The sequence below is a fragment of the Alternaria arborescens genome, assembly GCF_004154835.1.
Source record: "Alternaria arborescens strain FERA 675 chromosome Unknown contig_16, whole genome shotgun sequence".
NCBI lineage: Eukaryota > Fungi > Ascomycota > Dothideomycetes > Pleosporales > Pleosporaceae > Alternaria > Alternaria arborescens.
This window is the reverse complement of record NW_021167871.1, coordinates 676,054-702,463: the sequence shown is the minus strand read 5'-3', so window position 1 is coordinate 702,463 and position 26,410 is coordinate 676,054. Positions and strand designations below refer to the sequence as shown.

At 50.9% G+C, this 26,410-nt stretch overlaps 10 protein-coding genes across 10 annotated transcripts; 6 read left to right on the top strand and 4 right to left on the bottom strand.

Moving 5' to 3' along the window:
- Window positions 1–96: 96 nt before the first annotated feature.
- Window positions 97–1,864, bottom strand: AA0111_g7399 (hypothetical protein; the record flags this gene model as incomplete). The annotated part of the gene is made up of 2 exons (XM_028653728.1): window positions 97–1,100; window positions 1,402–1,864. The coding sequence occupies 2 exons, from the start codon at window positions 1,862–1,864 to the stop codon at window positions 97–99; spliced, it is 1,467 nt and encodes a 488-aa protein (XP_028505269.1).
- Window positions 1,865–7,621: 5,757 nt separating this feature from the next.
- On the bottom strand, window positions 7,622–9,388 carry AA0111_g7398 (hypothetical protein; the record flags this gene model as incomplete). Its single annotated transcript, XM_028653727.1, has 1 exon — window positions 7,622–9,388. The coding sequence occupies one exon, from the start codon at window positions 9,386–9,388 to the stop codon at window positions 7,622–7,624; it is 1,767 nt and encodes a 588-aa protein (XP_028505127.1).
- A 2,518-nt stretch (window positions 9,389–11,906) lies between these two features.
- On the top strand, window positions 11,907–13,083 carry AA0111_g7397 (hypothetical protein; the record flags this gene model as incomplete). The annotated part of the gene is made up of 4 exons (XM_028653726.1): window positions 11,907–12,120; window positions 12,171–12,396; window positions 12,448–12,985; window positions 13,042–13,083. The coding sequence occupies 4 exons, from the start codon at window positions 11,907–11,909 to the stop codon at window positions 13,081–13,083; spliced, it is 1,020 nt and encodes a 339-aa protein (XP_028505261.1).
- A 210-nt stretch (window positions 13,084–13,293) lies between these two features.
- AA0111_g7396 (hypothetical protein) lies at window positions 13,294–14,637 on the bottom strand (the record flags this gene model as incomplete). Its single annotated transcript, XM_028653725.1, has 1 exon — window positions 13,294–14,637. The coding sequence occupies one exon, from the start codon at window positions 14,635–14,637 to the stop codon at window positions 13,294–13,296; it is 1,344 nt and encodes a 447-aa protein (XP_028505262.1).
- A 576-nt stretch (window positions 14,638–15,213) lies between these two features.
- On the top strand, window positions 15,214–16,110 carry AA0111_g7395 (hypothetical protein; the record flags this gene model as incomplete). Its single annotated transcript, XM_028653724.1, has 1 exon — window positions 15,214–16,110. One exon carries the CDS (start codon window positions 15,214–15,216, stop codon window positions 16,108–16,110), a length of 897 nt encoding a protein of 298 aa, XP_028505263.1.
- Window positions 16,111–17,928: 1,818 nt separating this feature from the next.
- AA0111_g7394 (hypothetical protein) lies at window positions 17,929–18,666 on the top strand (the record flags this gene model as incomplete). Its single annotated transcript, XM_028653723.1, has 1 exon — window positions 17,929–18,666. One exon carries the CDS (start codon window positions 17,929–17,931, stop codon window positions 18,664–18,666), a length of 738 nt encoding a protein of 245 aa, XP_028505264.1.
- Window positions 18,667–18,909: 243 nt separating this feature from the next.
- AA0111_g7393 (hypothetical protein) lies at window positions 18,910–20,183 on the top strand (the record flags this gene model as incomplete). The annotated part of the gene is made up of 4 exons (XM_028653722.1): window positions 18,910–18,980; window positions 19,027–19,187; window positions 19,291–19,622; window positions 19,680–20,183. The coding sequence occupies 4 exons, from the start codon at window positions 18,910–18,912 to the stop codon at window positions 20,181–20,183; spliced, it is 1,068 nt and encodes a 355-aa protein (XP_028505265.1).
- Window positions 20,184–20,549: 366 nt separating this feature from the next.
- AA0111_g7392 (hypothetical protein) lies at window positions 20,550–22,296 on the top strand (the record flags this gene model as incomplete). Its single annotated transcript, XM_028653721.1, has 2 exons — window positions 20,550–21,312; window positions 21,383–22,296. 2 exons carry the CDS (start codon window positions 20,550–20,552, stop codon window positions 22,294–22,296), a joined length of 1,677 nt encoding a protein of 558 aa, XP_028505266.1.
- Window positions 22,297–24,634: 2,338 nt separating this feature from the next.
- Window positions 24,635–24,967, top strand: AA0111_g7391 (hypothetical protein; the record flags this gene model as incomplete). Its single annotated transcript, XM_028653720.1, has 1 exon — window positions 24,635–24,967. One exon carries the CDS (start codon window positions 24,635–24,637, stop codon window positions 24,965–24,967), a length of 333 nt encoding a protein of 110 aa, XP_028505267.1.
- A 666-nt stretch (window positions 24,968–25,633) lies between these two features.
- On the bottom strand, window positions 25,634–26,128 carry AA0111_g7390 (hypothetical protein; the record flags this gene model as incomplete). Its single annotated transcript, XM_028653719.1, has 1 exon — window positions 25,634–26,128. The coding sequence occupies one exon, from the start codon at window positions 26,126–26,128 to the stop codon at window positions 25,634–25,636; it is 495 nt and encodes a 164-aa protein (XP_028505268.1).
- Between the last annotated feature and the right edge of the window lie 282 nt (window positions 26,129–26,410).

The window sequence follows — 26,410 nt, the reverse complement described above, 5'->3', positions numbered from 1 at the left end:
GGATTTTTGGATGCGAGAAGAGGAGAGGTGGTTTATTAGGTGGTTACCATCCCCGGCGTGCTGCGTTGCGCCGACACCCCGGGAATGTGTTAGTTGTCAATCCTTCTTCGAGGATTTGATGCCTCCCTTGCCTGAGCGGCCGCGGCGGGAGCCATATGTGGCATCGTCGTGGTCATCGTTATCGACTTCCTCTTCCTCATAGTCATCTTCCTCATCCTCGGCATAGTTGGGTACTGTGTACTCAATGCTCTTAGATAGACCGTTGCGATCGAGAGTCTCAGTGACGTCCGGATCCTCTGCAACAGAGGTAAGAAGGCGTTGGTTGATGGCTTCACTTGGGTCGGTTTGCTGTACAACACGCAGCACACAATCGTCCAAATGTTCGTAGAACTCTTGCGCGTTGGCAAAAGTAACCGAGCAAGTAGAACAGGTACCAGCAACGTTGGGTTGCGAGCCACCGAAAGCCTTGCGGCTTGATGGGCTCTTCTTGCGGCTGTTAGGAGGATTCTGCTCCACGCCGTGGACAGAGGTAAGGTGCCTCTTGAAGACATCAGCGCGGTTGAACGACTTCTCAGCCGCTGAACCACTGCCTGGACAGAAACCGCAGACCATTGTGCCCTTGTAGTGCGTGAGCGTGTGACGGTTCTTGTCATATTTCCTCGCGAAACCCTTGGTGTTGTACTCGCAGGTTGCGATCGGGCACTTTTCCGGTCGTTCGTTCTGGTGGGTGAGCATGTGTGCCTTCAGGTCTTTGAAGACGCGCCCACACTCTGGTAGTGGGCACATTCCCTTCTCGCGGGTCTCATCGTTGTCGAAGCTGCTTCCACTCTTGCCTGAGTGGTGCGAGTGAAGAGAGTTGACAGAGCCTCGCCGTTGACCATTGTACTGGGGGTAAGGCTGGTATTGCTGAGTACGAAGATAGGGGCTGGCGCTACCCTTCTTGATGCGTGCCGAACCGGGGCGCTGGCTGTGGCAAGAGAGTTGAGAGAGAGCTGGTGAGGGTGGTTGCTCGATGATGGGGAAGTAAGGAGATGGGGTAGTCCTAATCTCAGGGTATGGGCTCTGAGGCGCGAATGCGAATGGCTGAATGAGATTAGGATCTGCTTATACTGCATTAGTCTCCATCATTTATAGCATTGGGAGGCAACCGACAAGTTTGAGAGAGTTGAGAAGATTGTGAAACTGAAATGACAAAAGGAGAACTAGTTGATGCCATATCATGCATGAAACCATGCGGCAATAGAGAATTTTTCCGCTCATTTGGTTTCGAGGACCAAGTGGCTGAAGCTGGGGTCGTGGGCGTCTTGAATACATGCCTCTTGTAGATTGGCGAGGTAGGCGATGCAATGAAAGGAGAAGAAGAAGAAGAAGAGACCGTTGGTAAAGGAACTGTTGACTTACCCACATATGATTTATCTGTCGCTACCATTCCTGGGTACTCGTATCCAGTAGTCACCCCTAGTCCCATTGTGCTCCACGAGTCATTGAAATGTGGAACAAGTGATGGGGAGCCCATGGCGGAAGACGACACTGAAGCACCGGATTCAGAAGACGCAGAAAGAATGGGAGGCTGCTCGTGGAAAGAATGTGAAGTTGAGTGGGGAGAGCCGGCAGGGGTCTGATACTGGTAAGGCTTGACACCTTGTGCGATGGCATTGTAATGGTATTGCAGGTCTTGAGGCCTTTGCATCTCTGCGAGGGTAGCCATGTGGTCATATGAGGCGCTGAAGGTGTGCTCCATGGCATATGTTGAGGCAGGCACGTAAGGCAAGTTGTGGTGAAAATCCAGATGCTGTTCTTGGTTGCTGGAGTAGAGCTCAAAGTCGTGAGGCATGCTCGGTGGATATTGTGCGTAGTCAACCATGATGAACAATGTGGGAGATGAAACAAAGCAAACTGGAAAAGTCGAGTGTCGAGTTGCAGCAGATGCCTATATCGGTAAATGGAGTCAGCATAAGCACTGGGCATGTGCGATGGGATCGTTGGTGTTTGGTTGGTAGGGCTAGCGCAGATTATAAGGGACCGGCAGGGGAAAGCTTACCTTCCCGGAGGAGGTGCCGATCCAATCCTAAGGTCGTCGTATGAGTCGGCGATAACTCAAAAGGCGTGGAAACTTTGTAGATCTTTTACTGCATCTAGGCACGAGAGTGACAAGGCGTCGTCCCTCTATGTAGAGTAGTCCTGGCGGCGGCTGGCTGAAGCGAGGGACAAGTCAGAAGCGGGAAGGACTATGGTGCTGAAGAGAGAACCAAGGCGTCGGAAGAGGTCTGGATGAAGTAGTGTTTGCGTTGATCATAGGCCTGGATGGAGGACGATGCCTCGGGGGGCGAAGTTGGTTTATACATAAGGCCAGAGTCAAGACGGCCGTGGCCCCCAGCGGGAAACAGTGCACGAAGCCATACGACGGCAGGCCAAACCCCTGTCCTGGAGGCTTTACTGCCCTACGAGCTTGGGCCTCTGGCATAGGGTGGCAGATTAGGAAACGGTCAGGCCACGCTAGGAAAAATAAAAGAAGGCAGAAGTTACCGGCCGCCGTCAATTCACGTCCCCGCCTCGATCGCGCGCCCCGACTGCTCAGTGGTAGCACTAACCCCTTGGGAGTCGCGGTGTGCCCGACCCCTGTTTGCGCAAGTCGACGCACCAACAGAGCAAGCCATGCCGAAAGTGACGAGGGGTCGAAGCACGTCAGCGAGTAGGCGTGCAGAGCGTGGGAGCCGTCATGCTGCATCTGGCAAAGACAAGCGGATTAGGGATAGACCCTGAAGAAAACGCACGCTCGATCACCGCTTCGGTCGGGGAGCCATGGGCGGACTGGGGACAGGTCCTGTCCTGCCATTCCGCAAGCCAGGCGGCCCTTAGCGCATCTGATACGCGATCCTCTCGCTTTGCCCGCAGCTCGGACCGTCATGCACGAGCTGTGGCTGGTGACGCTAGCACGCGGCTGTGCAGGCTCATGACGTCTCATTGGATATGGGCACACTGCTAATCTTAGACCATTGCCCGCAACGGGGTCGCTAAGCGAGTCTTCGTGGGGCTCAGTCTGCGCTGCACTGCCTCTCCAACAGGCCGTCTCTTCGTGCTGACCTCACCGAGTTTCTCATCGTCACGTTGTGACATCGTCACTGCGGGACTCGATGATGCACAGTTTTCCTGACTAACCACCGCTCCAAATGGCGGTGCGTCATATCAAAGCTCGACCGCAATGCAAGGCTACCATGGCATGGCGTGACATGGTCCTCTGAATAATCGTCGTCGACCTTTGGTGTGGTGGGCACATTGCAGCTGGCCGGCTATCGCATGTGACGGCGCCTGTACTGGCCATCCTATGGTCGCGACCGAACACCTGCCCTACAGCCGTTTGCTAGACTTGCGCCCGTTCTGGGGAGCCAAGTCAGAGCAATTTCGCTCTGGGGGCCTTACGCTGCCACGGTACGCTATGTGCACACGCCGTGTGTCCTTGACCAGAGCAGAGGCTCCCGACTGCTAGCTGTCATACACGGACCTCATGTTCCGTACCATGCTAACGTACCATCTGGTAATCAGCGTGACATCTTGTTCCGCGTGGTGCCTGAACCCTCATGGCCCGACATCGTGGATAAGGTTTTGGAAGGCGTCAACCACACCCTTCCTGGGACCAACCATTCTATCAGCCATGCCGCCTGCTCTTGGCCAAGGATACTGGCTGCAGTGCAACTGGCGCATGATTGTCGAGTGCGTTGCTACACCCTGATGCATCTCAACCATGGAATGTAACACAGCTGCCCGACAATGGCTTGGATCCAGTCTTACGCCATCAGCAATACCCCAGGCTTCAGTATATTATGTCGCCATGGGCGCAGCACTAATCTCTTCGTCTGATGTATATCAAAGGCCGCTCACAACGGCGCAGGAGAGCTAGCTATAGCATATGCGGGGTGAGCCAGCCATGGAAGTCGCACTACTTGGATCCGATCGAGCCTATTTTAGTTGTAAAGGCTGCTTCCTGTCAATGTAGTCTACAGTTCTGGAGAACCACGCATTCGACGCGGTAGTGAAGCCGTGGCATCTGACAGGACGCAACTCTCCTGTGTAGCCTATGGCTGACTCACGCCGATATAACCAACGGTTACATGCGAGGCCAAAGGCTGCGTTAGACCTACGACTGGATAGAACCTGAGCGTTGTGGCATGATTGAGTTTCGTGTACGCAATTAATTTGGTCATGCAAACAACCCAAGCTCAATCCGAGGGCGTAATCAAGCTACTGCAGGAGCCAGACATCATGTCTCAGCGTTATGATTGCGCACCGCCACAGTTCTGTAGGTTCGCGATATCGCTAGCGCTAAGTGTATGAGCTCGATACCCCGGAGTAATCAAGGAACCATGCCGCAGCTTCTGAGAGACGTGCTTGGGCCGCTCAGGAAGAGGAGAAGGTCGCACCGCCACACCTTGTTGCGACGGCCTAGAACGCCCTGCGACCAGCATTGACCCTGCCTGTCCTGGATATGGGCATGCGGGACACAGCGCAGGAAAGGACCGACCAGATGAACTATAGCGTAAAGGGCCTGTTTCGCGAAGATGCTGGTCGACCACGACCAATTCGTTTTGTGTTGCACATTTCTCCGAATGATAGTTGAGCAGATCACGATCGTCTTCGCCTGTGTGCAGGACATGTTTCATTTTCCTCTCATGGTGTCCGCACCGGTAACCTTATTGGCCGTCAAGCAGGTTTGCAGGGACTCTGGCGACTTCCGGAGTATTGGTGAATAGTATGACCCTGAGGATAAGCGCGGAGGGGCTTTCCACCACTGCCATGCTCTTCAAAACATTTCGCCACCCCTGCGTAATACAACACCTTGAAAGGGGCCTCCAAAATGGTGCCAAATGCCTCTTGGGGCGAGGAGTAGAGCCAGCGAAGGTACAAAGTTTTCTTCCAGCATTACTAGTCGTGCGACACGATCTAGGCCGTCTTCCACGTCGCATTACTTTCTTCGCTTGCGTTGATTGACGACTAGACCAATGTTGATGCGATTTCGCTTGCAATAGAGCGCGGTGCTAGATTCACTAGTCGATGCATCCTCTTCTGGAAGGCTACGCAGAAGTGCAGCAGCAGCAAAACATGGACAGACACTGGGGACGCCCAAAGCCACTTTGACGGGTGATCAGCACAGGATTGCTTGCTATGCGAGTACCAATAGTCCGGAACCCTAGTTGAGATATCGGAATCTCAGGGCTCCATGCTATACGAATGATGGGAGGACGAATGACAGGCTCTCAATTCTCAATGGGCTGTAATCATGCTTGATTGATAGCGGCGTGCGCCATCACACACGAAGCTGCGTGAGCTTGTGAGCCAAATTTAGGCTCGTCATGATTGCACACCTCGCATTCTAGGTGCACAGTTCCGAGGAGAACAATGTGAGCGCTGAGCGGCATGGCCCGTAACAGGGCCCCTCCGCCATACTGACTGTCGACCACCGTTGACTGGGTTGACCATGACATGGCGGAGAGGTAATTCGTTGGCGTCGGCCTCGCCTATGCACTAGCGACCCCGCAAGCAAGCCACAAACCCAATTGGGGGGATGAAAACACCGGCCAGATGGTTGATCATCCTTCCCGCGCACCATGTGCTATACCATGCTGTGTTGGGACGTGAGACAGACGGCGGCCCGAAAGCGAGCATGGATGCGAAGTGAACGTACGAGCAGTTCTTCTGCCGGTGCCCGCGCATGCTTTTTCGTCGCACATGCGGGTGTCCAGACCGTGGCTTCGGTTGATGGATTGCCTACCACGAGCAGAGCCTCATGGTCCTCGCAGCCCTGTTGCAAAATGCGCATGACCGGATGCCCAACCCGTAAACCTATGAGTAACGGGGCAGGCATTGGGTTTGTATTCCTCCTTGAGCATTATCTTGACAGGGGGACAGAGAAGTATTACTCAAGTATCCAAGGAAAGCCCAATCGTACGGGGGAGCAGACAAACTCTCTCGTCATCCTCCAAGGCGCCTACAACGCAGTCCGTTATCGTAGCGCAGCCTGTCGTTGCTTCGCGCGATAGAGTCCAAGACACGTGTCGGCAACCGTGACTACTAAGGTATGTCTGTTATATCGCGAGCACGGTTACGGTACCAGAAAGTCTCGCCAGGCGCCGCCTTGTATCTGCAGGCTGGCTGGAGTGGCGCTGCTTCATGCTGCACATGGCTCCCTAGGCGGACCAGATTTCACCGTCGCGGTGGGGTTGAGAGGGGAGTTGAGACTAAGGCAGAGCAGGGCCTGTGATCAGACCACCTGGCATGAAGCAAAAGCAATTCTGCGCCACGAAGGGGCTTGTGGGACCACGAGATAACAAAGTTAGTTCACCCTTCAACAACACGAAACGTTCCTCGAGGACCCGACGGCGAAGGACTTGATTGGCGCCAACTCTCTTTTAGCAGACCAACACGTTCCGCTTGTTCTGGCCCCCATCGTCGCCAACCCCAGTCCTGCTGGACGGCATCAAGGTAAGCGATACTCTCTCCCATATGCGCGCGCGATCGCATCAAGCTGGTGACAGAGCTTGGCGGTGGAGGGTCCAGGGTGTCTGCACATCAACCAATACCATGCTCTTTGGCTGATGCAGGATGCGGTATGCGAGTTTCTGTTCGCCGACCACTCTGTCGACCCTCGTCCAGTACGAATTATTTTGAGAGAGGTCCTTGCCTGCGCGTGACTTTGGATCGACAATGGTGGCAGAATTGAAGAATGCGCTGTCGCATATCGCAGTCCTGCCGGAACCAAAGAAGGCCGACAGAAGCGCTGTTGCTATACGCTGATTTCGCAGAAAACATATAACGTAGAAGTGGAGCGAGAGGTGTAGTCAAAGTAGAGTTGGTGGAGCGGATGTTTCCAGCATGTCGGGACCGGCTTCAGCTCTGGTGGAGGAAAGTACAAATGAAGCAATTGCGCCTAGCGTACGAACACCATCTCATGTTTATCTCAAAGCTACGGCGAATTTTTGGTGATATCGCTCGCTTTGTAGTCGAATCAATGTTGCGTCCATACCTTCGGTGTTATTGTTAAGATGTGATCTATCCATGACCGATATGTATGACGTACTGGAACGGCCCGCAGCCGCTGGAAGTCGCCACTGCTGAGCAGTCTAGAAAGTGATAGCAAAATGTCTTCTACGACAGACCACATACCACGTTCAATCAAGTTCGCACTGTCGCATTCTTCGGAGATTGTGCCAAGCTCCGTAATGTTCACAACTTACACAGACTGCCGCCTCCCATCCGTGAGCTGTGATCTCTCGCAGCAATAACCCGGAACCTGGTCACAGAAGCCATCCCAAGGCATACATAAAGATCACTTTAGACAAAGCATGGTATCTACACTGCCAGTAGGTACACGTGCGACCTTCTATTAAACGCCTTACAATAGCCTATCCAGATCAAAGCTGACCTAGAAGCCTGGAATAGAATTGCATGTCCTCGTCTACCGTCTATAAGAAACACTAGGTGTCGAAAACAACAAAACGCGAAATGAAGTCGCCAAACGAACTTCCTCCCGATCCAAGATATTACAAGCTTGATCAAGCTTGATCATTTCGACTTCTATCCTGGCGCCAGTCGGTCTTTCCGAGAGCGAGTGGCTGTATCCGCCGATTTACTCGTCTTTGAGTCCTGCTACCATTGCTGAAACATCTTCTGCTTTCTTGCGTCCTGAGACGACTCCTACAACAGCCTCTGCCTTGTTCAAGTTCCTTCCACTCCACTCGTTATTCCAACAAGTCGCCGCTGTTTTAGCCTTCAAGTAGGAATGGAAGTATCCAAACATAGGATAAGCAGGAATGGGGCAAAAATACAGCAAGAAATCGTAAGGATGTTCCCAAAACCACGGAAAGGTTTTGATGAGTTTGGTCAGCCATATGAAAGAGACCAGGAGAATGAGTCTCGTATTTCCATTAGGGGAGTCGAGATATAGTTCCGATCGACAGAAGGCAAGGATTGCCAAAAGATCCCATACCATTGCGAAGTTGTACATCCAGGGGAAATACACTGTCCACACCGAAATAGGCCATTTCCACCAGATAGTGCGATCGCTGAACAGCGCAATGGGATTTTGCCGAAAGGTTGTGCGACTCCAGCGTTTGCATTGATCGATGAACTTGAACGTCTCTACGTTTCCCAAAACCGTGGTTATGGTTGCATTGGGCGAGGACTGGATCTTGATGCTGTATCCATGGTCAATGGTCCATCGTGTGATGAAATTGTCATCATCGGCAAGAAGAGGCCCGAATCCGTTTTGGTTCAGGCCATTTTTCTCGAAGTAGGTAAGGATCTGGCCTGCAAATGGAATGTGCCACTTGATCAGTCTGGTCAGCCAAGTGAAGACAGATTTGAGAACATGTTCGTTCAAGAATCGATCTTTGAAGTGGTCATTCCGGACGATTGATGTCAAGATGAACAAGGTTCGACCAGATACCGCAAAAACACCACCGTCAGCGGTATTCGATGCTTGAGTCTCGAAGCTATGACGCTGGAGATACAGTGCGCCTATAGTGTTCCAGAGACCGGCCCAATACCATGCTTTGTAGTACTGCATGAGACTCATATTGGGATTACGGTTAGGGCGAATGTACCTCACCACTTTTCGCGTCCCAACAAGGCCGATTTCTGGGTCATTGAAGGCGGGAAGAGTCGCGTTCAAGAGCTGCTCATTCCAGATGGCAGTATCGTCGACCATGACAGTAATCCTAGTTTTCACTATGTCGATAGCGTGACAAGTCTGCTTGCGCTTGTTGGAATGATTGACACATGTGTACTTGATTTCTGTGACCATTTCCGAACCGAGTGTTTTGATCGAGTCCTCAATGTGGGCCATGATATCCGCTTGGGCGTTAGGGCTGTTGGCAGAAAAGATCAAGCAGGCAGGCTTGTTTCGGAGAATCTGTTCGGTCATCTCTCTAAACACTTGGTTGTTTGCGGGGCCGACTGTGGGTACAATCACGGTGCAGTCTGATGGCTTAAACTTCAGATCCTGAAGGGAATCATTGGACGCTATTTCGTATCGGAAGTAGAAGTATAGAGCGAGGATGGTGCGATAGTATCTCCACGCCATTAAGGCCGAGAACCAAAGTAGTCCTTTGTCCTTGACCGACAAGCTTTTGAAGACAGTAGCGTTTAGAAGTGCCATTGGCACGACGTGAAGAAGATTCCACAGCTCGTGGGGCTTGGGACCTGGAGTTTTCTCTCGGTTGGAATTGATTATGGTGTAGTAGATTATGAAAACGAGCCAGCCACCTAGTGAGAATGTGCTGAAGAGATACCACCAAATTGAGTATGGAGTAGTAACAGGATTGGTGTCGAGACTCCGAAGCCACCAGATCCAGCCGAAGGATATGCTTCCGAAAATAGAGGCGAGCTTTTGCATGTTCTTTGAAGAAGACATCGTCTTCGAAGACGTGGTAGGGCTGCGTGAGCCGATGCTGTTCGTACTTTCCGTTGCGTTCCTCGTTGCTGTTGCTTCTCAGTTGTACTTTGCGGCTATATCTAAAGTAGAGTATAGTAAAATCTGTTCATATAGTCCAAAGGGAGTCATTGTACCACCGGAGTGAGCAACAAAGGCACTAAATTTTGGTGAATACATGAGTCTGCTACAATGCTTTTGCGAGTAGAAGAATATGACAAACGCTACAGTGAGTGATATTGTGAGTGTTCACCGCGGCGACTGCAGGAAAGTGAAGCATACCGAGGCTAGGTGTGAATGAAATCAGTAGTTTATAGTGTGAACAATGTTCACCAATACGTGCCTCTAAGGACTGTTCGCGATGAGTATGCTCGAGGTTTCAAGCGACAACACAGTCTTTCATCTTGCCGACTATCTATCTTGTGGTGCGTTCAACGGACGTTTTCTTTCCATCAAAAGTAGCTTGCACCTCAGCACGCAACAATATTGAGTCAGTATCTCATTGGTTTTCCCACATTGATGCAGTGTGGTGAGGTTTTCTATATGACATTTCAGCTACATGACGCTCACGTACAAAGAGGGCGGAAACTCCACCTGAGCATAGAAGCCTCATGAGTGGAAGTCGACAGGAGAGCCATCGATTTTGTACCAAACATGCTCTGAACAGAGCTTTTGACTGCTAGTGTGCAGAGAGAAGCGCATGGTATAGTCGGCTGGGGAACTCAGTGGACGATGGAACAAGAGTGACTGATCCGTTAAAGTCAATTTGGTTTTTTTATCCTCGACTCCCGGTACTATGCCCAGATAGCTGTGCAACTTGAGTGCTATATAGTTGACTATAATCGTTGGAGTCGGCTTCGTAACTTCTAGCCAATGACACATATAACGACAGCAGACATGATGACTAGCTATACGTGTAAGATGTTAGAATATCAGCTTTGGAACATGAAAAGTGATGAGTGCTGTTGGATAGTGAGAACAGAACAACTGAAGTCTATGCGTTGAGCAGATACGCTAGTGGCTATGATGGGTAGCACAGCCAATATTCTCTAAGTGTCAGGTCTATGTCTTCTCTTTGTTCAAGCAAGCCTTGCGTCAACATATGCCGCTTCCAATACGGTACTGTATATGTACACTGACAACAGTATGATTGGTAGATCTGTATCCTGGAGGACGATAGTAATATGTTGGCTTCGTGTCACGGCTCCATCGTCTCTTGTCAAATACCATTCTTGGTTTCTGGAAGCCGCGTTGATACAAGGTTGTGTGTAATGGATCGTCCTCGACGGTCACGACCGCAACTGACCCATCAAGTTTCCTCGTCAGAACGATATACTCGACCTGTTTCTCCGTGAATTTGATCGGTATGGGCTCTTCAGCAAGTTTCTATCGTGCGGTTTGAGCGGTGAAGGGTTCGTACCAGGAGACCCAGAAGGTATGCACTTAGTTTCTCTAGTCGACCTAAGCAGTGCTACGTAGAACCACGCGAGCCCCCCGCATGCGATGCTAATCCGGGGTTGAGGCATACACCTACAAATGCGCCGTCGGAAAAGTCCCTGTGTGACGCGGGAGCCGCCCGGTGTGACCTCGAACATCATCAGATGCCACAACCATGGGGAAAGACACTGCGGGGTCGGTATCACAACTTTTCAAAACTTCATCTAAATCTCTTTGTTACCAACCGCAAATCGACTCGTGTCGGTCCCGAGGCTCTGTGAAATGATCCTAGCATGAGTGGGAGAGCAAGATGCGTCGGGCAAAGTAGGCAGTCGCTGTTCAAGCGGTGACAGCGCTATCCCCGAACAGACCACGGAATGTACGTTGGACCAACGTCTGGAGAAAGCAAAGTCGTGAGCTCGGTTTCAATCAACTCCTTTTCACAGTCGCAACTATCCATTTCTCCCCAGAACACTTTGTCTTTTCCTCGGCTCACTTGTCGCGTCGCGATGCGGTCCGCGGGAACAGGGCCCGTTTGATGAAATGGCGATACCTCTCCACCACTCACGAGCCTCAGAAGCAGTTCACCAGCAAAACTACTGAAACCGCCAAACATCCAGCGAGCCTAACCGCCACTACTCCTACCACGAGGCTACAAGTGTCTAGACCTTCATCATGCGGCACGTCCACGTTTTTCTACAAGCAATTTCGAACTGCTCAACTGGGCGAATTTCCCGGGACCATTCGAAGTTTGCGACTACGTCCTCACAAGTGTTGTAACATTGCAAGGCTTTTGTCCCTAATCTGCTTTCGACGACCAATGGTATGTGTATACGGCGAGCCAGTAGGTCATGCAATCTCTCCGACAGGATCTCCCTCTGCCAAGTGCAGCCGACCCAAGTGTGTCGTTCGTCCTTAGCCAGGGGCCATATGAGCATGCACATATTCATTGCGAAAAAGATGCGCATGGCTATAAGTATATCAAATAATCTCGGCTTTGATGTCTGTACGACGACACATCTCAACCTTTTGTACATACAACATCATGTCCCTCAAGTCACTGTTCGTTTCTATTCCGTTCCTTTGGCGCTGTGCTACCGCACTACCAGCAGGACCAGGTTCATGGCCTAATGGAACCTCCTTTGTTTACTCCTCTTCAAATGATGTGCATGCATCGGCTGCCTACAACTTGATCGATACGTACGACTCGAGTAACTGGGCGAGCAAGTTTGATGTCCAAGACATTGCCGACCCCACACGTATGTTCGTTGGTCCTCATTCCCGTAGCAGGGCCTGACAAGAATTGTAGATGGCTTTGTGGACTATGTCAATGCGCAAGAAGCCCAGCAGCTCGGTCTAATGAAGACACAGAACGGCCAGGTATACATGGGTGTAGACTCAACATCTCGACTCGACCCCAATGGCCCCGGTCGAAAGAGTGTACGTGTCCAAAGCAAGACAGCCTACAACCGTGCGCTTGTTATTGCAGACTTCGCACATGTTCCTGGGAGTGCATGCGGTTCATGGCCAGCTTTGTGAGTCATCTGCCTGCTCTTGTCATACGACGTCACGCTTACATTGCACAGTTGGATGGTCGGTCCTAACTGGCCAAACCAAGGCGAGATAGACATCTACGAAGGCGTACACATGAGCCCTTCGAATCAAGTCACTCTCCACACATCCCCGGGTTGCAACCCTTCCATCGGCCCGGGTGGGGAAACTGGAAGCCGTCTAGCAGGAGATTGTGGTGCCGGCGGCGGCTTCAACGGCTGCGGCATCTCAGCCAACAATCCCGTCACATACGGTACACCTTTCAACGCTAATGGCGGTGGTGTATACGCCACTTTATGGACATCTTCTGGCATCAAAGTATGGTACTTTGCTACTCGGGATGTACCAGCGAACATCCGGAACAATAAGCCCGATCCTGCGACTTGGGGTACTCCGATCGCGAATTTCGGCGCAGGTTGTGATTACAATGCCAGGTTCAAGGACCTGAATATCGTATTTGACATAACATTCTGTGGGGATTGGGCGGGCGGCGTCTGGGGCTCAAACTCCTGCTCCCAGATTAACCCGAGTTGCAATGCTTATGTGGCAAACCAGCCACAGAGCTTTTCAGACGTAAGTCTTCATCGTGCCATGCTTTACATAAAATTGTTTGTGCTAACAATAATTAGACATACTGGCTCGTCAACTCTGTCAAGGTGTACAGTGTCTGAAGACTTGAGGACCCCTCTCCTACTCTTTCACTCCATCTTTTCCTCCAGTCTATGATCATCTGGTTTTGTTTTCAATGTAAATACCTTTTCTCCTACATTATACTGCCATGGAGGGACGGGTTTGGACAACTGCTCTATACCAATTTTCTCTTTGTTCAATATGGCTTTCTTGTACATACCTCTCTCATTCTCTACATATATCCAAAGCTTCTACTGCGTGTGAACAGCTTCTCTCAATGCTTCGATTTCACCCTTTTGCCACTCGGTAACCTTGCCTTGCCACTTCTCACCTCTGCCGCCACCCTTCGCTGTGCTCACAACTTCCTTGACCTTCACGGCCATCTTCTCTACCAAGTCTGGTTTGCCAAACACAACAATGGATCCGGAGCTCTTAATCTCACCCGAACACAGCACAACAACAACTTCTCGCTCTTTAACGAAATCCTTGATTTCAAAAAGGACTAGATTGATGAAATCGAGACCATCCGCTCCACGATGCATGAATGCGGTGGTCTGGCCTTGCAAATGGCTCCTTATGCGGTCCCCCTCAAATGCTGCAATCTCGGCTAGTAACTTGTTGACTTTCTTTCGTCCTTCGGAGACTTGGTCACTTATCCTTTGCACACCAGCCGCGACGTCTGCAGGGGCAGAACCAGATGATAATGACACAGCAATGGAGCGAAGACCAGTGATCGACTCGGTAGCCATCTTTATCGCACGATCTCCCGCGGTGAAGAACAGCCGGCAGTTGGTACCTCGTACGGACTGCATATGGTGTAATAATATGATGTTGATGTGCGACGAGTTTTGCAGATGCGTCCCGCAACAAGCGTTATAATCCATGTCACCAATCTTGATGAACCGTACAACGCCTTTCTCTCTGTCATAGTCTTCTGGTAGGCTGTCGCTTCCCTTGCCTTCTGGTGTTTCCACTGTAATAGGCATACTCTTCCTGATCTTGGCATTGCATTCCGTTTGGATGGTTTGAAGCTCCTCTTCTGACGGTTTCCGTGGCAGTTCGACGTAGTTCATCTCTCCAGGTTGACCCATACTCCACCCAAGGGTGGGCAGATCCATAGAGTCCATGACGGCGGAGAGGAGATGCTGACCGGTATGCTGTTGCATGAGATCCCAGCGACGGGCGAAATCGACAGTTTGACGAACTGGTGTTCCAGGCTCAAGTGGTGCAGGGGAGAAGTGGATGCAACGGAGACCATGACGTTGCATACTTCTTATCGGGATATCTTCTTTGTGCCCGTCTTTGAGGATGGTGAGCACGCCGTAGTCTGTGTGCTGGCCACCACCTTCTGGGAATAGTACTGAGTCTGCGAGCTCAACAAGCCATGTTTTGCTTCCTGCTACATCCCCATTCTCAAGGCCCTTGGTCGGATCCGTGGACTTCTTCGTATTTGACTTGCCATTTGACTGTGAGGACTTTGGCGGCACGAATTCCTCGCACGATACGACTTCCGTGTCGAGCGTTTGCAGATAAGAATCTTTCTGGCATCGTAAAGCGCCTACAACGGCTGGAGTAATAGCTGTGGTAACTCCCATAGTGACAAAACTGCGCGACTGAAATCCAAGAAGAGAAAGTCGAATGGCAGGTGAGGTATGACTCGATGTTCGGAGCGAATTCGAGCGAAAGACAGAGAAGCCAAGGGAAATAGTGCACTTAGTCACAGCGTTGACTACGGACATGGATGGTCACGGCTTGGTAGACTTGCTGCAACCGTTCCAGCGCCATAAGCAAGGAATCAAAGTTCTATACAAGCTGTATGATATCGAGAGATCTATGTGCAAACGGGTGGGATGGCTGGTATTCTGAGACTAGACCGCAATGGGATTAGCCTCTTTCCGTCGGATCAGAGCGCGTTGAAGGCTGTTACAATGCCACTTTCAACTGCTCTTCACAGCATGGCGTGACGAACACAGTCTTCAGAACGCGCTCTATTGTTTCCAGACGTGCAACTGGTGGCGACTTTCGTGATGGAGAACAGGGCGGAGTTCGAACGCCTACCGCTTCATGGTTTACAAGCGATGATGACGTACTCGAAGCCAAAAGTCGCAAAGCTTTCGAAGGTCTTCTTTTGATCAGTGCTAATGAACAGATTACTGACCTCCATCCTCACAATGTCGCGACCGAAGAAGCCCACACACGCGGCTGTGACGCACTTCGTCGAGACGTTTCTACCACTGAAAGAGAACGATGTCCAGCGACTCTACCACGTACCACGACATCCTCGATACGACGCCCAGACGGCTGTAGTCGAGCAGATTGTGCTGAGCGTTACTCCTACGCCAGGCGTCTACTCATTGATCGGCTACCCACTAGACGAGAGCACGATCGGCGCAACGGCCACCATCCCCAAGATATATCCTCGGCCGCCACGGACGCTGTGCTTACTGCATCGACCCTTCAACCTCGATAGGCGCAGTGTGCGCAAAGGGACGCTCGTACTTTCGAGTCACACGTCTTTTGATGAGGTGCTCACGGTGGGTTGGAACACGGTGCTGGCAGAACGTTTGGGAATAAAGACGACAGACTGTCTTTGTGTCCAGGGCTACAAGGGAGACCCTCAGAGGAAGATTGGGATTATAGGCCAGGTCTCTACACCTCTTCACAAACTTCTTGGTCGCATACAGGTCGAGTTTGGTGAGTCAGAACTCGCGCAAGAAGGGCACTCGGGCGAGATTAGTATCGTCGCGATCATGAACGCGTTTAACGAGGACGAGGTGCATCGCGTGTTGGCAATGGCTCAGGAGCGTGGCTGGATAGCAGAAGGTGGAGATGGTAGCCATGTCCTTTACTTGACTGGCCAACCAAGAGCCAGTGGCATAGAAGCCGCGAAAGCGCTGGGCATGTCGGTAGCCTGCGTGGGGCATCGGCAAGCTGAGGACTGGGGTATACACTTTCTAGGTGAAGAGCTCAGGAAGGAATTTCCTGGTACACAAGTGAAGGAGATTTACGAGGAGGAGATACCTATTGTAAGAGAGAAGAAAGTACCTATCGTGCAACATGTTGGTTAATGACGCCGCTGGCAAGCCCCTTCTGGTGTCCTACTCATCCTGCAGCACCTGTTGTCTTTCGCTCTTCCGTTACCTCTGTATGCTGGCTGCCAATCCTGCCATTCGCGTATCTCCACGAGACGTTCTTTCCCATGCGGAGAAGTTGCGGCACGACGCGGTTTCCTCTATTTCAAAGATTGTAATCTCGCGCACTTCATCTCAGGCTTCGACGCCAAGCAAGCCTACCTCCGAGCCTTGAATGCTGCTCTTCCTGTGATATTTCGCCATCCATTGGTCTGGTCTTCAGAACCTTGGCACATTGCGATCATAGCCTTCCAGGGTGTCCTCTCCTTGCTTAGATACTATCAGTACTGACGTTACTGGCCTATGGACGAGTCCCGGGAAGTGTAAGACTCCATCGCTTGACCAGGAGCTTCTGAAATCGCCTCCCTCGAAACGCAAATCGAGCGTGAAGCCATGTCCTCGCTCAATGACCATCATCTGTGCTACCAGGCAGCTAATGGTGGAGAGAGCACAACGCCCGATCTGTTTGGAGGAGAACAGTTGCACCTCAAATGATGGCAAGGAAGTGGCACTAGTCAAAATGGGACGCTCTCATGTTCTCTGCCGGGAGTACATCGAGACACTTCTCCTCGAGCACAAACTGTCCGCTGCCGTGCCGTGGCGCCTACCTTCCCCTACGACCGGATGCTTGCGAGCTGTTTGCCGCTGGGGCAAGTGGGGATACGCCGGCAGGGTCGCTTGTGATGTCAGTCCGTGCTAAAGAGATGCTTGGTAGCATTAAAGATGCCCTTCGCCAGCTTGCTCAACAGGGTGACGCCTATACGCTATCAAAAAACAATAACACCGAACAAATCCCCCACACTCATGTTCGCACAACATTGAAGCGATACTGATGGCAATCCCACCCGGTACTTGACCTTGCTGAGCTACTTGACCCTTTCTTGCTCGCCGTTAACGTCGAGGATACTCGCCATCGTTATGGCCCAGAGCTTAGCGCACCCAAGCTCAACCATACTCACGTCCTATCCCGCGAAATTGATCCTGATGACTATCAGCTTGAAGAAGAGTCATGGATGGCTGCTTTCTTTCGTCAATGGGCTCTGGATCACGAGGAGGAGCACGGAGCGATGGAGGAAGGCTGGGGCGTTTGATCTTTGAAGGCAGGTGAAGACACGAGCTGGGAGTGGCCCTGTAAGCGGATATAAGCGCACAAGGCTGGGAGTGACGGATGTATTGAGTGTCTCGTAAATTGGGTAGGGCAACGTCACTTGGCACCTCGGGTCAAGAAGGAGCAGCTGGTTGCTGAGGCTCGCGACGTCTATGACAAAGTACATGGACTAGTTCACATCCAGAAAGATGGTAGGACTTGAGAAATGCACGGCCGGAGCTTGGAACGACATACATCACACTATTTTTTGTGTGGGAGGTTATGGTTGTGGTCGCATATGATGTTTTTCTATCACTTCCTGTACTTCTACAATTCAAAGCATTGGAAGAATGCAAACATCATGCAACTGTTGTCGTGAAGATGCTACACACTATACTGTTCTGGCAATCCGCCACCTCGTTTTCTTACCTTTCTACTACAGTCGCTGATTATTGATGCAGATATTGCCTGTGTGGCCCGAGAATGCTACGCCATGTTACCAAAAAGCTCAAATGTGTCCTTCTCCCCACCAAATCCAAGTCTGACAAAGCTACAAGGCAAGCCAAATCCCTGCGAACGAATCGCATCATGTGCGTCTTGTAGAGACTGAGCCAACGGTTAAGTTGCATCCGCTGACAAGTTCAAGCCATCCTACGTTCCATCTCTTCATGAGACTCCCGAAGGAACTTCGACTTATGATATGCGACAACATCATAGGAACTACGCGTCGCCAACTCCCTCTCACTAATGCCCGAATCTACTACGATTATTTACACTCAGCAATACTCCAGACATGCAAGCAAGTCGCAGAAGAAGCTGGTCCTATCCTGCACCGTCGAAGAATTGAAATTTTAGGCCTCCCAGTGCTGACCATTCGCATCAACCCGAACCGTCACGACAGCGCCTTATATTTCATCAAACACCTGCTTAAACTCATTCGTGAGTGCCGTGCAGCAGAGATTGAAGAAACAGGAGCATCAGCCAATGTCATTCTACCATGGTTGTTTAGCGGTGACAAAGACCGCAACATCCGAATAGGCACGTTGTTCTCTGTTGAACTTTCGCAAAGCAGTCCCATCACAAATGGCCGCAAGTTCCAGGATTTCTTTCAGCGCACGATGCGACACATGCGGCGGCAATCAACAGTCGTTGTTCGTCTCCTTGTTGATGGCCTGTTTCGCACGCACCCATTCAATATCATGGAATTCTGGAGTAAGACTGCTGTCGATCTTGAGCAATACTCTCGCATGATCAACTTCCGCTTTGTGTTCGTGGTGCCAAAGCAACAGCTCGAAAGTTACAAGGGGTTGGCGGTTAGGCCGAGATCTGTTCCGCCTTGGATTACGGAGGATATGTCGTCTGTCGAAGCAGCAAAGAGAGGTGGTGTTGATCCGGCTGTCGATTAAGTCTTACTGTTCGCTTAGATGTGAGATTAGGCATGCGATGCATATCTGTACATGTTTTCGAGGCCGTTGCATGTGTGAGACATATGCATGCGTGCTGCCGGCTTCGTATCACCAATTGGTGTTGCTGGTTGCGGCCCCCAAAGCCCGCCACGTCCTTGGGGGGACGCCTCACAATGTGCGCATGATCGCAGCTTCCTTTCTCTGTCTCGCCTGTACAGTCTTGCGGCGCGTGTAATTAACAAGATGCCGGAGATATCCTTTGTGTTTGGGCCGCGAAACAGCTTCTTCTTCGACTGTCCTCAAACCTGGAAATTGTAAGCATGGTAAAGAAAGACGCAAGGCATGGCTAACAGCGTGCAGTCATGAAATCCCGCATACGCTTCGTCAGTTGTTCAATAGCTCCATGAGCCCAGAATGGAGAATCGCTAGCCCTTATTGCCTCGCCCTCGCGCCCCAGATAGACTCCCCAGAGCCGATCTGGTATGCAGGTTGCAAGACTTTAGATGGGGAGGATAAGCTCTGTAAGTGCCTGTCCCGGCCTAAACTCCGCGGCCATGAAACGCATGGCAGATGGCGGTGCGGGCCAGGCCCCTCTTGTCCAATATGGAAACTAATCAAACACAGTCCACTCGCAAATGTACTTCGATGTCAACTATCCTGATCTCGCGCGATGGATCAAGTCGTTCCCAAATGCGGCCCGCTCCTGTTTTGTGACCTTTGGCCAGAACTTCAGCTACTTCGCATGCGCACCCGGACATGGCTCGATATGGGCCGGTATACCTTCGGACCTTGAGAGCAGAGTGAAGAAGTCGCTAGTTACACCAACTTGTGTTGGCATTGGAATGAACGACGCTTGGTTCGTCTTGTTCTCAAACGGCGATTTGGCGTGGAACTTGAGAGGTTATTACAACTCTTTGAATAAGATCCTTGCTGAAGCTGCGCCGGGTACAGTTAATGTAAGTACAGAGGATATGTTCCGATTGATCGCATGAGTGCAGTACTGATGTTGCCAGTACGTCGCCATTTCGCCGTATAACAAGCAACACTACTTCATCGCATTCCAGGACCGGACCGTCAAGTACAACTTCCAAGGAGCTCCTTCAGAATGGATGCGACTCATGACTGAAGTATTCGATCTCTGGGCCGTTGAGCACTCACGAATGCAACATACCGTTCCGCTACAGGCACAATCATATGCGCATGCGCAACAAGTACCAGCGCAAACATATCTTCAACCGCAGTCAACGCATATCATCAATGCTTCGCGGCTACCTATGGCCATTCCGGTGTCGCCACAATCGGCACCGAGCTCACCATTGCCTATATACACAAGCCCTATACAGCAGAATGCGGTACCAGCTGTCGCATTCGTGGAGAAGACGCCGCACTACGGTATTGCAAAGATGCCAGTAGAGCTACCTGGGAACGCATTACTCTCTGCACCAAACACAGCGACAGGATTACCGGAAAAAGAAACAGGAAAAAAGAGAAAAAGCTTTCTATCGAAGCTGTTCTAGGCTACCATCGCTCAGGTCTCAGATTCCGGTTCCGCGATTATTAACCTCGGAATTGCGCGATGTTGTGTGCTTGTGACAAGAACTTGCAGCTTGTATGCGTCGGAAACTTCGCAGATATGCAAGGTTCGTACTGACCTTCCTGATTGGCGCGGACTGCCGAACATGCACTGCCGATCGCGCTGGATATGCTTGTCCACCACAAGAGTGGGAGGGCTATCACGTCACGATGCAGGCCCTTTTCGGTGCTTCTCAAGATACGCCCTATCATCGCTAGATTCGGGATGCAGCTAGCTACGACATACAAGTACAGGTTCTCCGCATTCAAGTTTCTTACAGTATTCTTCCCGCCAGGTACCAGTCAGCATCATGGCAACCATCACAAGAGCTTGGAAAGTGGGGGTCTTAGCAACGTGCTTCCTGACAACAATAGCGAGTGCTGCGGGGCCTACAGTCGCTGTTTTGAATGGAACATATGAAGGCTTACATCTTCCCTCGTTCAATCAGGACCTCTTCTTAGGCATTCCGTATGCGCAAGATACCGGAGGTCAGAATCGTTTTCGCATACCACAGTCTTTGAACTCGACATGGAACGGCACGCGCCCCGCCAAATCATACGGAGATACCTGTCCAGACCCATCAGATACTAGCTTCAGCATGAGCGAAGACTGTCTGAGCATCAATATTGTTCGCCCAGCTGGTTTTTCAGCTGGCGATCACGCGAAGCTGCCAGTTGCATTGTGGATTCATGGAGGCAGTTATCAAGTTGGCACCAGCGCGCTTGCGAATTATAACCTCACATATATTGTCCAGCGAAGCGTAGAGATTGGACGACCTATCATTGCTGCTAGTATCAACTACCGTAAAGGCGGATGGGGTATGATGTACTCTCGAGAGATTCAGGGTACCGGCCAGACAAACCTCTCACTTCGCGACATGCGAAAAGGACTCGCCTGGATCTCAGAGAACATTGGAGCCTTTGGCGGCGACAAGAACACAGTGACCATCTGGGGCGAGTCTGCTGGAAGCTTTGCAGTAGGCCAGCTACTCATGTCCTACGGTGGCCGTACAGATGGCTTGTTTCACCGCAGCATACAAGAGTCCGGATCTGCGGCAACGGCTTGGTATAATGGTGAGTAAGAGACGTCTCTGTAGAACTCTATGTGATTGACACACACTAAATTGACATACGCGCCTTCTAGGTACTGATTGGTATCAGCCCATCTACGACAACGTCGTTAACAAAACGAACTGCTCTAATGAAGTTGACACATTGGAGTGCCTGCGCACAGTGCCTTATGAGATTATGTTCCCGTTACTTGCGGATCCAGTTCAAGGTCCCGGTTGGTACCCAACTGTCGATGGAGACATCATTCCTGCCTATCCTACGGAACTGCTCGCTTCAGGCCGTTTTGCTCATATCCCCCACCTCTACGGTACCAACTCTGATGAAGGTACCGACAACGCGCCTGCGGACGGTGTCATCAACACTGACGAAGATCTTCGTGCCTACCTCGCCGGCAGCACAGGCTTCGACTTCCCTGATACGGTTGTCCAGCATATCATGGAGCTCTATCCCAACGACCCCACCCTGGGCATACCCCTTAACACTGGCGTGCAGCTTTTTGCAGAGCAGGGTCTCCAGTACAAGCGCATAGCTGCCATCATGGGCGACGCATTCTACCATGCACCCCGCCTCACGGACGCCCGCGCTTACTCTAAATACTCGCCCACGTATATTTACCGCTTCAACACGCTCCCCTGGCAGAACGACAACACTGCTAATGAAGGCGGCAGCGCGCGCGCATACAAGGGTGTCGCGCACTTCACAGAGGTGGCTTTTGTCTTCGCCAACCCCAACTTCTATGGGCCGTGGGAGGAGTACAGAGCGTTAAGCAACCAGATGAGCGCGCAATGGATTAACTTTGTTGCTAGTGGTGATCCTAATAGCAAAGCATTGCCACTGTGGCCGCAGTACAACGAGAGTGCACAAGGATTTGATCTTGTTATCCAGGCAAAGGGGAGAGGGTACAATGGGAGCTATGTTGAGGAGGATACTTGGAGACTTGAGGGAAGGGAGTATTTGAGCAAATGGGCTAGGAGAAGGCATGTTTAAGAGCGCAGCCACAACTTAAGTTCAGGTACTTCCCATAGACAATGACTACATCATAATGCATATTAGTAGCATGCGACATGGTCTGTGATGTAAGAGTACGCAGCAAAGGTATATACATTAGGTAGAATTAGAGGCATAACATTGTCGAAAGTAGGAGAAACCTAAGGTTGAATGAAGTGACACATCTTGTGCAAGAAGCACTAAGCTAGAGACGAAAATATAATCAAGCCAAAAGTGAAGTTGGTAAAAGACACAATTGAGCCAACAGGTGTTCTTGGGAGAGCAGCCATATCAAGTAAGAAGAACGAGTGAAGAAAAAGGTGATTGATCAAGAAGTCAAGTCAAGCAAACAAGAGAAGAAGTCTTGTGAGACAAATGAATGCATTGATGCTGAGGCGATACCATGAAGAAGAAGAAAGAGTGAAGTCCAACCCAAGTCCAACCAAGATTCAATCCAACCCGATGAAGCCCAAATCCACCAGCCATCAGCATAATGTCCAAAGCTCTCAAACCCAATCCAAACATCGACCATCGACCATCGACTGCAGGTGTGTTCACATCAAGTCTCTCATAACCTTTCGCATGCTGCATTTCTCGAAGTTGATCCAAACCCATAAGGGCCGCCATCGAGGTATGCAGGGGTGATGATCTGGGCCGCGACGAACGACAAGCTAGCGGACTAACATCTCCAAGGTAGGCCCAGCTTAGTACCGAAGCACCATAGACTGTCTGTCCTCCAGCACCTTGATGTGAGAATGAATGTCCTCCAGATCATCAACCACCAGCCATGAGGTCTGCCGAAGCAGCCTTGTAGGCCCAAAGCGAGATCCCAGCGAGATCTGTATATTCCGCCTCTTACTGTCTTGACCATAAGTCCTGCACTTCCCACCAGTATGCCAATCCTCCATCCGCTGCTCGTGAGGCCACCTGCAATCCGTCTTGCACCCTGTACCTAATCCTCCTGACGTTGTACGACTCGAGCGGCCGTGAGCATGCGATGCTGCCGTGATGTGTGGAAGGCGGCCTGAATAGGGCTTGAGGATGCTGAGCAGGCTCTATGGTGGAGAGCTGAAGAGGTTGAAGCGGTCCGAAGGCAGCATGCTGAATTTGGAAAGGTTAGCAGGCTGATGATAAGAAATGAAAGATGGGGGAAGAAAGGACGGAGGGAGAGGATAGTTACCATGCTCAAAGTCGAAAGAGGAAGGCGAATGATTGGCCATGGCTCAGGGTGATCAAAGGTTGTTGATGATCATCGATAGAGGTCATGTTGGATCAAGGTTGGACCAAGGTTGATTGAAGTGTTGATGACCAAGTAAGGTGTGATTGTTGTTGAGCAGTGATGTTAATTGAGGAAGATTGATGCTCATAACGTTGCAAGTGGCCGAGATATGCAAGTGAAGGTGTAATGTCATGTGACAAAATCGAAGTGATCCGGAGTGGTGTTGGAGTGTTGAGCCATGGTCGAATTAAGTTGGAGAAAAAGGCTTGATTTGACGTAAAGTGACAGGATGATAGAGAGGTTTGAATTGAGGTAGAATTTGTTGTCGCTAGTAGAAAAAGAGTGTAGGTGGAAGGGTGGAAACGTCCTTTATATATGCGAACTACTGGCCCAAGCGCGGACAACGCTAGGAGCCGGGACTCAAGCTCTGGCCGGGGTTCTGCCGGTGACAGTGAGGTGTAGGTGGGCTCAATAGAGCGGGTATAGAAGGTCTTCGTCGGCAGTGGAAGGGCGGACGCGCGGGCATGGCTAGGTGAAGGTGGAAATCCACCCAGTAGGGGCACGCAAAGCGACATGGTCCGAGCGGCAACTTCAGGTGAGAGCGACTCGGAAATCGGGCACACAAGGCAGCAGTTGAAAGTGTGCGAGACGCGTTTTGGCTTGATTGCAGTCACTGAGGTTGAGCTGAACAGCCAGTGCGACGGTGTAGGAGAAGAACAGACAAGCGAGCATGAATAGAAGCGAGAAGATCATAACATAAAACAAAAAATTGGATTATGCGCTCTCCTCACAGCAGACATTGATTTTTACATCCTCAATGTGCAAGACCTCTTGAGCATGGCGCTCTGATGTACCTAGGTGACAACTAAAGAGGTTTTTGGCGAGGTTCTTAAAACAACAATCGCAGAAGATAGGCGTGGGAAGCAACCAAAAGTCTTGTTTATATAGTGTGAGCTTTGATTGCCTTAGAGCAAATCCTGCTGTAAGTCGAGTCAGTCTAGATGAGCTGAGCAAGTCTGTGTCTGAGAAGCAGTGAGCTATGACGTGACTTCATGTTCTCCAAGTCAAAATCTTCATCGTCGACATCAATAATGACGCTCTCTTTGCGAGGAGTTTAAGATGGCCTACATGCCGACTGTTAATGAAGTGGGTGTCGGACTTGCAACTCTGCCAGCAGCAAGCTACGCATTCGCGCCTGCAGTGAACGCCGACATTCAAACGTTGACAGCGATAGATAAAAGCGCCTGCTCCGCTACCAACCGCGCAAAGCTTCTCACTCCCGTTGCTGGGATTGCTCTTAGTCCGCTATGCACCACCGCTGATGCCCACTCGTGCCGGCTGCAAGGTAACATGGAGGCTATATGGCGTGCTGCATGGGCACTGTACTCGGTAGACACATATACTCCAAAGGAGATAGCTGGACAGCAATACTCGGCAGGACAAGAGGACTAGAAATAAGCCACCTACGGGATGCTGTTGTAGCAGCACGGCAGGTAGACAACATGTCACATATTTAAACAGCCTAGGAGATAATGATAGTTGCGAGGAAGTAGGTTGAGACACACACAGTATTGGCAGGACAGCTATTGTAAAAAAGCAGAGCGCACGATAAGCTAGGTATTCGAATCAAAGATGTGGGAATTCATGGTCGATGCGGTGGCTACATTAGAAATGCGCATATATTGGGGGCTGACAAGTAATGCAAAACTTATCAAAAGAGTCCGGATCCTCTAGAGAGCCCTCGTAGGACTATGTGCAACCTTTGAGTATCATAGAGAGCTCATCAAGGTAATGTCGTGATTCAGTCTTGCCACAGACATGATTCGAAGAATCGCCCTCAGACTTGGAAGAATCATTTCGAAGTCGTTCTCGGATGCTGCGATTGCGTTGAGATGGCACTCGAAGAAACTTTCGCAACTTCAGTGGCCGCCGGAAGAACGCTCTTATCGAGCTCGTGGCTTGCAGCAAAGGGTGATTACCCTGGAATAGAGCCCACTCTGTGATAACGGACGCTTCATGGATGCGATTCAACCTTCAGCGCATGTCTGGGACCAGTACAGCGCCGCGCCAATCACCTAGTTCTTGATCATACCGTTTCGTATACATCGGTATCCATCCTCATCCGGTATGCGTGTGGATCCAAAAGTCTCTCTCTACCATCCTTCCTTCATCGATACCAGCGAGTACTCCCCGGATCCACTGTGGCGGCCCAGGTAGTTCCCTCTTGCCTTCTGCTGTGGCATCCATAGCATGACCCGTCATTGGACAAGTTACAAAGCCACGGTGTTCAACTAATTTGCCAACCTCTTCAACTATCTTTAGGCCCTCTCTGGCATTGGCCTTGGCAGCGTTGAGGTTGTCGCGGCGCTCTTGCAGCTTGCGCTCCATCCAGGATGAGGCCTCGTCGATGCCACGGGAAGCGAGGCGCTGGAAAGAACAGAGGAAGCGGTTGATTATGTCGATGAGTATACGATAGAGGAGTTCAGTCGCGATTGCTGTACCAGTCTGCTGGCTGAACAGACGCGACGAGATGAGCGAGGTTGAGTATGAACGTGTTGACAGCGCATTTGATGGCCCCGGACGATAAAGCGTGAGCGAAGAAGATGCCGCCATTTTAGGTGTGTTGCTGGTTTGATTGAAAGGGAATCTTAATTATAAGTTTGTCAATGAGGGGCTTCGATGCGCTGGAGATGAATATCCTTGAGCCAAAGGCATAAGCAGCGAGCCTTCTACCTTTGTATGCATCATTCCTCAATACTACGCGAACCCTACCACTGATAGCATTTGCGATGCACCAATGAGCTGTAGAATTGGATGCATAGTGGCCCACTGGATAACTCGATATGCCCATGATCGGGGGTCATTGCTACCGACCGCGAGATGGGCATCATGCGA